General features: G+C 46.7%; 1 protein-coding gene across 2 annotated transcripts; it reads right to left on the bottom strand.

Moving 5' to 3' along the window:
• Window positions 1-3732: 3732 nt before the first annotated feature.
• LOC134298362 (nanos homolog 2-like) lies at window positions 3733-9060 on the bottom strand. Of its 2 annotated transcripts, XM_062978259.1 has the most exons (3): window positions 6312-9060; window positions 6144-6182; window positions 3734-6057 (listed from the first exon to the last, which is right to left on the bottom strand). In XM_062978259.1, exons 1-2 carry the CDS (start codon window positions 6831-6833, stop codon window positions 6153-6155), a joined length of 552 nt encoding a protein of 183 aa, XP_062834329.1. In that variant the 5' UTR covers window positions 6834-9060; the 3' UTR covers window positions 3734-6057; window positions 6144-6152. The 2 variants fall into 2 exon arrangements, 1 of the variants encoding a protein (XP_062834329.1); XR_010005401.1 differs by having other exon boundaries at window positions 3733-6057; window positions 6144-9059.
• Between the last annotated feature and the right edge of the window lie 3636 nt (window positions 9061-12696).

The following is a 12696-nucleotide window of genomic DNA, read 5'->3' as shown; positions in this document are numbered from 1 at the left end:
ATGTATTTTTTTGCTTAAAAAAAAAAGACTTTCCAGAACATAAAGTGGCTCAGAGTTCCTAAAAATGGTGGAAACTCCCCTCATGATCCCTGGTGGCATTTGTGGGCTTGCTTTTTTTTTTTTTTTTTGCTTTCTTTTGCCTGGGGTACATTTGGGTACAATACTTCATGGTCTTTGGGAGAAAATAATGTGCTCCTATCTTTCTGTATTTGTCCACCCTTGACTCAGGATTAGAGTGGGAAGAAGAAAGAGAATATTGATAGAAAGGAGCAAACTATCCAACCAGTATGAGGCACTACATAGATTCAACTTTGGGATAAAACAGCTACCCTAAAATATAACTTAAAATATCTCTGAGGTGGTACCCACATGGTCAGAATGCCAATGATTAGTCCCAATTGGGGTAGATTCATTCAACCAATTGTTGAATGGTTAGTAACACTTATCCAAATCTCATTGATTTATTAGGTCTATTCCTGTTTGGACTAACAGTAGGAGTCAGACTGCAACTTGTCTTTTACCTAGATCAGTACGGAGTTTGAAAAACCTCCTTTTTTTGGACTCTAACTCCTCGAATATACCAGTCATGGTGTTTCCAAGCTCTCAGCAAAATGATTTTGTTCACCTGCTTATTTTCCCTTATCAAAGAGGAAAAATAGCCTATCATTAGCATAAGAAACAATTGAGGTATGGGGAGCAAAATGAAAAAAAAGTTAATAAATGGCAAGATTTATTACCAAGGTAACTGGTGAGTTTTGGACTGGCCAATCTTGGCTGAAGAACAAGCTACCTTCAGCTCCCTCCATCCAGCTTTACCCCCAGCTGCAGGAATAACAGAGCACATGAAAGGTAATATTTTTTGCTATTAGTGAAGAAAGGGAAAAATGTGATCTTTGCTACAGCCTAGGGAATAATTTTCCAAAGCTACATAGAAAAAGCCAAAGTGAACAGTGCTTTTCTTGGCAGAGACTTGCCTACTTAGCTCACATCAATAATTTTAATGCTTTATTTGTGGTTTGCTTGTAGCAATTGGTGAAAGCCTAAGGAGAGAGAGAGAAAAAAATGACAAAATCTACTAAATATTCCCAAAGTTCATAAGTTTCATTAAAATACAGCACTGTTTTGAGAGACCCTAGAAACTACACAGACTCATAAAGTGGAGCTATAAAAGCAGTTCATTTTACATTTTCAAACATCTTTGAGCAACATTTTATGAGGTTTTAATTAGACCTTTATAGATTGAAGAGTTAGAATGAAAGATTGTCCAGTTTTTCAAGATTCCTAAATATTATTCCCCAGCATCATCATTGAAAAGAGAGAGGAATTCATTCTGGATTGTACCTGTGTTTCCCGCACCTTTGTAGTTATTGGCCTGGAACAATATGTGTCACCAATTTTTTAGTGATCAGCAGATATAATTATTCCCCCCATCTGGTGAAAACTTTTTTCCTGTAAATAGAATTAAACTAATGCATCAGTTGGCAGAAGCTGATACAAATGCTTCATTGAAATGCAGTACAAATACAGCATTTTAATCTAGACAGTGGCAGAAATTTGGGCACAAAGACAAAAACGGTAGACAAGAGGCAGTGACTCTGAATAGCTGCACTGTAGATTTATGAAAGGAACTTCCTTGCACTAAGAACACCTGGCCAATGGAACAAGTTGCCTGTGAAAGTTGTGGAATATCTTTCTCTGGCAGTTTTAAATGGGAGTCTGGAGAAACATTTGCCAGGCGTGGATTAGATCTAGAAAAATGGTTTTCACCCACTTGTTCCAAGTTCAGAATTTTTGCTTCTTCACTCTTCACATATGGGTTTATAGGGAAAGCCTAGTACTTCAGATTCTGGCTAAAAATTAACTGGAAATCAGCGGGGTCAAAAGCACTTCCTAGTTCTAGAGCTGGTCTTGATCCAGAGTTGAGGACATTGGATCTTTTAGTACCCCCAACTTGCAATATCTCATAGCTAATTTATTCTGGTTATATCCTGGTATTCTATGAGCTACAATACACAAAAACAACATTTCCAAGTTAATAACCTGTCTGCATTTGTTCTGGATCAGCCAATGTTTCTGAAGGTTTTTCAAATTTAGTCCCATATGTAATGAATTATACTTATAAAGACTGGGCACATTTAAGGTTGATGAGATCACAACTGCTATGATGGGGCACAGAATTACAGCATTTTATTATGGTTTCAGGAGACTCAGTGGATCAAACACAGCACTGAAGGCTAGAGAACCATGAGATGTTCTTCTTACCATTTTAATGGTGTGAATCTCTGAAAGTGGATGAAGAAGGAGCAAATAAGAGGACACAGTTATACAATCTCATTTTTATTTTTAAAGCAGCACCTGCTATAGATTCCTGCCTTTCACCCACAATTATAAATTTAGACAGATGGGAAGCCTCAGGTGAAAAATACCTGGCAGGATAGAGCAACCCCTCCCTTATAGTATAATAAACAGACTGATCAGGTTATCTGAGTAAGATTAAAAATAACCTTTGGCCATGACTTTGGAGATGAAAAGAAAACATTGGAAGGCAGCCAGATCAATCATGTGGCACCTTAAGTGAAATTGTTTGAGAAATTGCCAGCACAGAACAGATCAACTGGGGGGAGGGATATGACTTTGGAATTATTTATTTAAAACACATTGTATTCTTTATTTTGAGCATTCATTGAAGGTTCCTCATTTTGGAAAATAGATGCTGTATAAAAGAGCCCCCATAACAACAAAAATTAGCTCTGCAGAGAGGGAATTTTGATTTTCTAAGTCATAGTATAAGGAGACAGCAACAACATAGTTTTCGCTGAGTGAATCAAGAGTGATCTGATGGACAGGAATGCTTTCCAAAATATTCTTGTCTGGGTTTTTGGTGGAAGGTGTTACATAGCTCCAAATATTTGTTGCTCTGTTTCTTTGGTAACAACAGTGGAGTGGCTTAATACTGAGACACTGTCACTATGCAGAGTTTGAAACATTTCAATGAGTTTTTGATATTTTGATTGGTTTCTTATTTTACCTGCCTTTTTATTCCTTCTTAAACAAGGCATACAATTCAAAGCATTCTACTTATAATAATAATAAAATTAGCCCTCAGTTTAAAATAAAAGTTAGTAGTAGCATACAAACACTGATAAAAGAAGACCCTTTCAGTGTGATTCACTACCATGTCACACATGTCGCTGAAGGAGTCCTGGATCGCTTCGTCCCACCGGTGGTCACACGGGAGCATGGGGACCCATGCTCCATTCCATCGTGGCTTCCTCCCTTCCTCATCACATGGGGGGGGGGGGCTTTTTTCGAAGCTTAACTCATCCTTCTGTATGGAAAGACAGGGAGTCTGCTATTGTCTGCCATCGCCTTTTTTTTTTTTTTTGGCGGCAGCAGCACTCCAGCCACAGAACTACCCTGGAGTGTGATGGAAGCCATCAGGCTCCATGGCTGAAGCCCAAAAATACAGTCGAGCCGTGTAAAATAAGATAGGTGTGAAGAGTCCTTAGTTAATGGAAAAAACCTCTCATTTCTGGTTCTTTTAATCTTTCCATAGTCAATGGGATCTGGTGACTTCCATGTTGCTCTATCTACTGTAGCTTTTGCGTTGACTTGAAAAGAGCTCTCCTAGGTATTGAACCCTGACCCAGTTCCTTCAAGTTCAGGTAAATACTTGGAATGGTTTCTTGGCCCCATTTTCATAGAAGCATTGAAGGTATTGAAATTAGTAGGCTTGATCGATCCATGAAAAATTTGATTCTAAACTCGTTTCAAAACTAGAGGGGGCAGTTTTTCGTTTTTGTTGCTAATAACGAATTTGGCCCCCAAAATTTTTCGAAATTAACGAAAATTCGTTATTTTCGAAATTAATTCGTTAATGGCGGACGCGCATGCGCGGTGGCCCAAAAACAGCCCGAAGGGGGGGGGGGGACTTAGGGGGCTCTCCCGCCCTCATTTTTTGAGTGATCTTCTTCAAACTTGGTACAGTGGTAGAACACATTTAACACTGATAGCTCACCAAAATGTGGAACGTTTCCCTTATCCTCTGATTTTTGGCAAATTTTCATAGCTTTTATAATGAACCATTTTTTAATAATTGCAGAAATCTGTTCCTGGTTTGAAAGTCTTATTTCCTGTTAAATTGGGTTGTCTTTACTGTGAAAGTCATTGCTCTACTTTAGAAACTTTGTTTTTGTGGCTGAAACTTTGTTAAATTGGTGTAGTCCCTGCATGTGTGTGTGTGTAAAGGTATCCCTTGACGTTAAGTTCAGTCATGTCTGACTCTGGGGGTTGTGCTCACCTCCATTTCTAACCCCAAGAGCCAGTGTTGTCCATAGACACCTCCAAGGTCATGTGGTCGGCATGACTACATGGAGTGCCATTACCTTCCCGCCACAGCGGTACCTATTCATCTACTCACATTGGCATGTTTTCAAGCTGCTAGGTTGGCAGAAGCTGGAGCTAACAGCGGGCGCTCACTCTGCTCCCGGGATTTGAACCTGGGACCTTTCAGTCTGCAAGTTCAGCAGCTCAATGGTCTTTGCCTTGGCTGCCTTCCAGATCAGGCTTATAACCAGCCTATTATGGGCCACAAATTAAAGAAAATTCAATCCCATTTAAGCACAACATGAACAGTTTTGATGCCAAAACCATAAACTCTGTTTATTAAACTCTACGATCCAAACTTTAGAACAACTTGCAAACAATTGAAGGTTAGACCACAGTAATAATAACCAATTCTATTCCTTTCCAAAATTTAAACATAAAATAGTATCTTTCTTTCCAATAGCATATAAACTTTTCCTTTCTTTACAAAACAAAATTCTAGACAGTAGCCATTTAGAAGATATTTCTATATTTTCCCTGCAAAGGATAGGGCTGCATCCCTCTGGAGACACACATGATAACCCGGACATGATATAAGGCACTTATATACGTTAAATAAACATGATGTCATTGCATATATAAAAGAAGCATGATATTAGGCAATTATAGTTGCAAATAATATAATTAAACATGTAAAAATTATACATCCATACATAAAAGAAACATGTAAAGTAACTGCATATATAAAACACAATATAAAATATGATATAAGGCAATTACAGATGTCAAAGGAACGTGATATTACATATGTAAAAAACATGATTATATGTATAAAAAAGCATGATACAAGGTGTCAGGATCTAGGCTGCTGGGCACCAATAACCATACACTGAGGCCAGATTCTATCTAATATCTTTATTAAAGGAATATATAAAGTCAATAAAAACAAGTGTAGAATAAAGTTCAGAAGCAGACCTTTCAAATGAGGCCAAATATAGTCCAGCAGATTATTGTCCAATATGAAATATTAGAGTCCAAAGATTATAATCCAATAACCGCAACACACGCTTTGCCAAGCAAAGCGTTGGGAAAACAGAAAAAGTCTTGAATCCAATGAAGCTTGACACAAGGCTGAAAGTTACTTGGAACGTGGCTGGAGCTGTGGCTAAAGGCAAAGCAACTTGAAGCATGGAACAAGATCTGTGGTAAATCCGTGAGACGAGGACAAGGCTTGGAACTAGATTCAGGAGGCAAGGAACAGGATTCGAAGTCCACACACACATGACCTCTCTCCAGGAGCTGACGAATTGACTCCGCAAGGAATCCTTCGCGCAATTTCCCTATATTGGGTCTCGTTTCCCCAAACAACAATCACTTTCCCTAGAGAACAGGGAGCGAAGGAAACCAGCTTGCAGGTGCAAGACTCCCCGTATTTTCTCAGGGGAAATACTTCTAATCAGTGGCATATTTGGCAGCAAGGCGAGCAGTACTTCTAAATTTTTCTCTCGATCCTCTATCAGTCGTGTAAGCCTGTTTTCTCCCATAAGGGGGAGAGTTCCCACCAAGGTCAGGTTTAATTGGTTCTTGGACTAGAACTTCAGGCAGCTGCCAAGGCTCTGACTCCGACCGGAAATCTGGGGAAAACTCCATATTTTCCTCCTCATCTGCCACAATACTGTCAGGAATAGGACTGCAGGGCCCATGAATCATCACACTAGGCAACTGACACATCTAAAAGAAACACAATATAATTAACCTAGGTACAACAAATGTGAAAGAAGGCAACAATATACATAAAAAAACATTTCTGGACTCACAAATGTAGTCTAAGAGAATTGGGCTTCCATTCTCCAAACCTGAAACAAAGTGGGAGGAAATGTAAAGAGTGTTAATGATGCTCGAAATCAAATGTTGTTCTTTTACAAAGTCAAACTAAAACTAAGAATAAATGCTTCGGTCTTCTCCTGATCTTCTTATCTCCTCACCTTGCGTCCAGCCGAGTTACGTCCGCACTTGCGATACAGCGACCTCTTCCCTTGGCTCAGTGGGCAGTATTTTAAAGTATGGGCCTTTTCGCCCGTGGCACCGCAGAGCGGACAGGTGTATTTGCGCAAGATGGGGCACTCCACGGTGCCGTCCATCCCCTTCAGCCGGTGGGACGAATAGACCTGCTTGGATTCCCCGTTGTGTTTGCAGAAATTGCAAATCTCCTTGTTTTGGGAAGCCTGGCCATTGGCACTACCTTTGGAGCTCTTGCTGCTGGAACTGCTTCCATTAACCCATTGTGATGCTGTTTCAAAGTTGTCCTCGTTGAGGACTAGCTGCATGTCGTACTCCATTGTGTCCAAACTCTGAGATGGAAATGGGACCTTCTTGCGTTCCGCGATGATCTCCGTAACCACTTTCGCAAGGCTCAGATAGCCCTTCCATCTGTCAAAAGGGTTCTGTGCAAGATTGCACCAAGGGGTAAAGAACGACAGCCGCGAGAGAAGACAGAGGCGGTGCATCGTGGGAAACACGTCGACCACATAGGCCGACAAGGCCCACACGTTGAAATACTAGGCGTGCCACCGTTGGCCGGCACGCTTCCCTGTGAGGAAGAAAGAGGGGCCGCCGCCCCAAAGGAGGCTTCTGTGCAAAATCGCATAAAGGGGTAAAGAACGACAGCCGGCGAGAGAAGAGAGAGGCGGTGCATCGTGGGAAACCCGACCACGTAGGCCGAGAGGCAGCAAAAAGAAAAGAAAAGAAAAGAAAAGTAAGAAAAAAGCCACAGGCGACAAGGCCCATACATTAAGCCGGGCCGGCCACTGTTTGCCGGCACGCATCCCTGAGAGAGAGAGAGAGAGAGAAAAAAAACCAGAGGACACCGCCCCAAAGGAGGCTTCTGTGCAAAATAGCATAAAGGGCTAAAGAACGACAGCCGGCGAGAGAAGAGAGAGGCGGTACATCGGGGAAACTCGGCCACGTAGGCCCGGCCGAGAGGCAGCAAAGACCAAAGAAAAGACAGAAAAAGCCACCGCCAAAAAGGCCCACACTATAAAATACTAGGCCGGCCACCGTTGGCCCGCACGATTCCCAGACAGGAAGAAAGAGGGGCCGTCGCCCCAAAGGAGGCTTCGGTGCAAACTCGCATAAAGGGCTAAAGAACGACAGCCGAGAGAGAAGAGAGAGGCGGTGCATCGGGGGAAACTCGGCCACGTAGGCCGAGAGGCAGCAAAAAGAAAAGAAAAGAAAAGAAAAGAAAGAAAAAAGCCACAGGCGACAAGGCCCATACATTAAGCCGGGCCGGCCAATGTTTGCCGGCACGCATCCCTGAGAGAGAGAGAGAGAGAGAAAAAAAACCAGAGGACACCGCCCCAAAGGAGGCTTCTGTGCAAAATAGCATAAAGGGCTAAAGAACGACAGCCGGCGAGAGAAGAGAGAGGCGGTACATCGGGGAAACTCGGCCACGTAGGCCCGGCCGAGAGGCAGCAAAGACCAAAGAAAAGACAGAAAAAGCCACCGCCAAAAAGGCCCACACTATAAAATACTAGGCCGGCCACCGTTGGCCCGCACGATTCCCAGACAGGAAGAAAGAGGGGCCGTCGCCCCAAAGGAGGCTTCGGTGCAAACTCGCATAAAGGGCTAAAGAACGACAGCCGAGAGAGAAGAGAGAGGCGGTGCATCGGGGGAAACTCGGCCACGTAGGCCGAGAGGCAGCAAAAAGAAAAGAAAAGAAAAGAAAAGAAAGAAAAAAGCCACAGGCGACAAGGCCCATACATTAAGCCGGGCCGGCCAATGTTTGCCGGCACGCATCCCTGAGAGAGAGAGAGAGAAAGAAAAAAAACCAGAGGACACCGCCCCAAAGGAGGCTTCTGTGCAAAATAGCATAAAGGGCTAAAGAACGACAGCCGGCGAGAGAAGAGAGAGGCGGTACATCGGGGAAACTCGGCCACGTAGGCCCGGCCGAGAGGCAGCAAAGACCAAAGAAAAGACAGAAAAAGCCACCGCCAAAAAGGCCCACACTATAAAATACTAGGCCGGCCACCGTTGGCCCGCACGATTCCCAGACAGGAAGAAAGAGGGGCCGTCGCCCCAAAGGAGGCTTCGGTGCAAACTCGCATAAAGGGCTAAAGAACGACAGCCGAGAGAGAAGAGAGAGGCGGTGCATCGGGGGAAACTCGGCCACGTAGGCCGAGAGGCAGCAAAGACCAAAGAAAAGACAGAAAAAGCCACCGCCAAAAAGGCCCACACTATAAAATACTAGGCCGGCCACCGTTGGCCCGCACGATTCCCAGACAGGAAGAAAGAGGGGCCGTCGCCCCAAAGGAGGCTTCGGTGCAAACTCGCATAAAGGGCTAAAGAACGACAGCCGAGAGAGAAGAGAGAGGCGGTGCATCGGGGGAAACTCGGCCACGTAGGCCGAGAGGCAGCAAAGACCAAAGAAAAGACAGAAAAAGCCACCGCCAAAAAGGCCCACACTATAAAATACTAGGCCGGCCACCGTTGGCCCGCACGATTCCCAGACAGGAAGAAAGAGGGGCCGTCGCCCCAAAGGAGGCTTCGGTGCAAACTCGCATAAAGGGCTAAAGAACGACAGCCGAGAGAGAAGAGAGAGGCGGTGCATCGGGGAAACTCGGCCACGTAGGCCGAGAGGCAGCAAAGACCAAAGAAAAGACAGAAAAAGCCACCGCCAAAAAGGCCCACACTTTAAAATACTAGGCCGGCCACCGTTGGCCGGCACCCTTCCCAGAGAAAGAGAGAGAAGACCAAAAAAAAGGAAATGTGGGCCCAAGCCCCTCAGACCCGGGGGGCCGGCCACCGTTGGCCGGCCCCACGCCCACACGCCGCAACCCACGGGGAAGGGCAGGCTTTCTTCACGTCTGCTTGCAAAATGTGGGCCCAAGCCCCTCAGACCCGGGGGGCCGGCCACCGTTGGCCGGCCCCACGCCCACACGCCGCAACCCACGGGGAAGGGCAGGCTTTCTTCACGTCTGCTTGCAAAATGTGGGCCCAAGCCCCTCAGACCCGGGGGGCCGGCCACCGTTGGCCGGCCCCACGCCCACACGCCGCAACCCACGGGGAAGGGCAGGCTTTCTTCACGTCTGCTTGCAAAATGTGGGCCCAAGCCCCTCAGACCCGGGGGGCCGGCCACCGTTGGCCGGCCCCACGCCCACACCGCTGGACCCACAGGGGGAAGGGCATGCTTTCTTCACGTCTGCTTGCAAAATGTGGGCCCAAGCCCCTCAGACCCGGGGGGCCGGCCACCGTTGGCCGGCCCCACGCCCACACGCCGCAACCCACGGGGAAGGGCAGGCTTTCTTCACGTCTGCTTGCAAAATGTGGGCCCAAGCCCCTCAGACCCGGGGGGCCGGCCACCGTTGGCCGGCCCCACGCCCACACGCCGCAACCCACGGGGAAGGGCAGGCTTTCTTCACGTCTGATTGCAAAATGTGGGCCCAAGCCCCTCAGACCCGGGGGGCCGGACACCGTTGGCCGGCCCCACGCCCACACCGCTGAACCCAGAGGGGGAAGGGCATGCTTTCTTCACGTCTGCTTTCAAAACGTGGGCCCAAGCCCATCAGACCCGGGGGGCCGGCCACCGTTGGCCGGCCCCACGCCCACACCGCTGAACCCAGAGGGGGAAGGGCATGCTTTCTTCACGTCTGCTTTCAAAATGTGGGCCCAAGCCCATCAGACCCGGGGGGCCGGCCACCGTTGGCCGGCACCACGCCCACACACCACAACCCATGACACAAAGATACACTCCATAACAGCAAACCGTCTAGCCTCTGGAAAAATCTAGCCATTTCTGTAGTCAATGATTCCATTATATTGTGATATTTTGAAGCTAAATTCATAAAGTAAGCAATAGCAACATATCATTTCAGCATATAGAACGACTTCTTATGTCTCCTTGGTTGTATAACATGCATTTATGGTGCTTTATTTGGATAATAATAACCTGATATGATGTGTTATATGCTTTTCTTCAACAAGTCCAATCCAAGAAATCTGCTTATTTCAGCAGTGGTAGGCCCGTTTGGCTTTGATCAGTGAGACTCTTCTGTGTTCATGTTGGGTCAATAAGACATAAGATATAACTGAAGTCACAGTCAGCATACAGCATTACCAGCTTAAAAAACAGTGGTGTAAAAACACGGCTCGAGTCCGAGGACTGAAGAGGAGGTAGTTTGACAGTTAAAAAACTATACAGTGCGAAATACTATTGGCCTGTCAAGCTATTCTTAAATAGGCTACAAACGACCACACAGACCTATAATGCTTTTTGGAGGGGGAAGGTTTTAAGGCTCTGATGTTAGACACATGTTTCCATGCAGTTCCACTGCAGGTAAGACTAGTGTGTTCTTCAGGGGTTATTAAAGTTCTCCTGCAGATGACCTGGATAGAGGGAAATGACTTCAGTTGGTTGGTATACATACAGTTTAAGTAAACTTGAGGAAGTACAATTATGAAAGATATAGTGTGTAATGTAGTAGAAAGTAATTCAAAGTAGAAACAAAGCAGAAATGTGGATTCCAAAGGAAACATGAAGGCATTATTAAGTAATTGTTTTTAATAGCATAAGAGATTCTGAGTGGATTGATTCTCTACTTCTTACTCTGCGTAAGATTATCATCACATGCTCTCGACTACACCCGCACAAGGCAATGGTACAGTAAAAGAAGACAATTTTGAGAAGTGGTAAAGGCCAAGGTGTCCCACTTCTTTCAGTGATTCCGCGTGCGCGGCCAGAGGGCGAGGGGAACAGCAAGAAACAGTTTCCACGAGACGGAACTTGCGCCCACTCCTTGAAAGCAGCCGCAAAGGCACACGCCCTGACGGGCAATCGGCAACGTCCGTGTGCGCGGACAGTGGGCAAGGGGAACCAAAGGCGGCCGTTCTGCCGCCACATCGTTGAGTACACTTCCTTTTAAGGTGAATGGGACACTGTCCCACAGTCTGTGATCACTCCACCCTCGTTATTACCAACAGACCAGCAAGAAACAGTTTCCACGAGACGGAACTTGCGCCCACTCCTTGAAAGCAGCCGCAAAGGCACACGCCCTGACGGGCAATCGGCAACGTCCGTGTGCGCGGACAGTGGGCAAGGGGAACCAAAGGCGGCCTTTCCGCAGCAACAGCGTCAATCACAACCTCTCAGGGTGATGGGAGACTGTAACACTGTCTTTGATCATTCCACCCTCTTCTATTGTTTTACCCACAGGCCAGCAAAAAACATTTACCACTCGGCGAAACGTTCTGCCAACACCTTGAAAGCAGCCGCAAAGGCACACGCCCTGACGGGCAATCGGCAACGTCCGTGTGCGCGGACAGTGGGCAAGGGGAACCAAAGGCGGCCGTTCCGCAGCAATAGCGTCAATCACAGCCTCTCAGGGTGATGGGAGACTGTAACACTGTCTTTGATCATTCCACCCTCTTCTATCGTTTTACCCAAAGGCCAGCAAAAGGCAGTTCCCACTCTGGGTAACCTGCGCCCACACATTGCAAGCAGCCGCAAAGGAACACGCCCTGAAGGGGGAAGGGCATATACCTCTAGAGTCTGGCGTCACGTAGTCCGAGAGGCAGCAAAAAGAAAAGAAAAGTAAGGGGAAAAAACAAAGGGCAGCAAAGACCCCACCCTGTGCCAGCCGGCCACAGTTGGCCGGCATGCATCCCGGAGAATTCGGCACGGCCCTCCCACAAAGTTTTTTTTTTTTCCGACTTAAGCCTCTACCCACAGCAACACTCCACCACCCCAGGGGAAGGCCGTGTACCTCTTCTATCGTCCTGCCAACAAGCCAGCAAAAGGCAGTTCCCACTCTGGGTAACCTGCGCCCACACATTGCAAGCAGCCGCAAAGGAACACGCCCTGAAGGGGGAAGGGCATATACCTCTAGAGTCTGGCGTCACGTAGTCCGAGAGGCAGCAAAAAGAAAAGAAAAGTAAGGGAAAAAAACAAAGGGCAGCAAAGACCCCACCCTGATCCAGCCGGCCACAGTTGACCGGCATGCATCCCGGAGAATTCGGCACGGCCCTCCCACAAAGTTTTTTTTTTTTGTGACTTAAACCTCTACCCACAGCAACACTCCACCACCCCAGGGGAAGGCCGTGTACCTCTTCTATCGTCCTGCCAACAAGCCAGCAAAAGGCTGTTCCCACTCTGGGTAACCTGCGCCCACACATTGCAAGCAGCCGCAAAGGAACACGCCCTGAAGGGGGAAGGGCATATACCTCTAGAGTCTGGCGTCACGTAGTCCGAGAGGCAGCAAAAAGAAAAGAAAAGTAAGGGAAAAAAACAAAGGGCAGCAAAGACCCCACCCTGTGCCAGCCGGCCACAGTTGGCCGGCATGCATCCCGGAGAATTCGGCACGGCCCTCCCACAAAGTT

This window comes from Anolis carolinensis, chromosome 4 (genome assembly GCF_035594765.1).
Source record: "Anolis carolinensis isolate JA03-04 chromosome 4, rAnoCar3.1.pri, whole genome shotgun sequence".
In the NCBI taxonomy this organism is placed as follows: Eukaryota; Metazoa; Chordata; class Lepidosauria; order Squamata; family Dactyloidae; genus Anolis; species Anolis carolinensis.
This window is presented reverse-complemented; position numbering and strand designations above follow the sequence as displayed.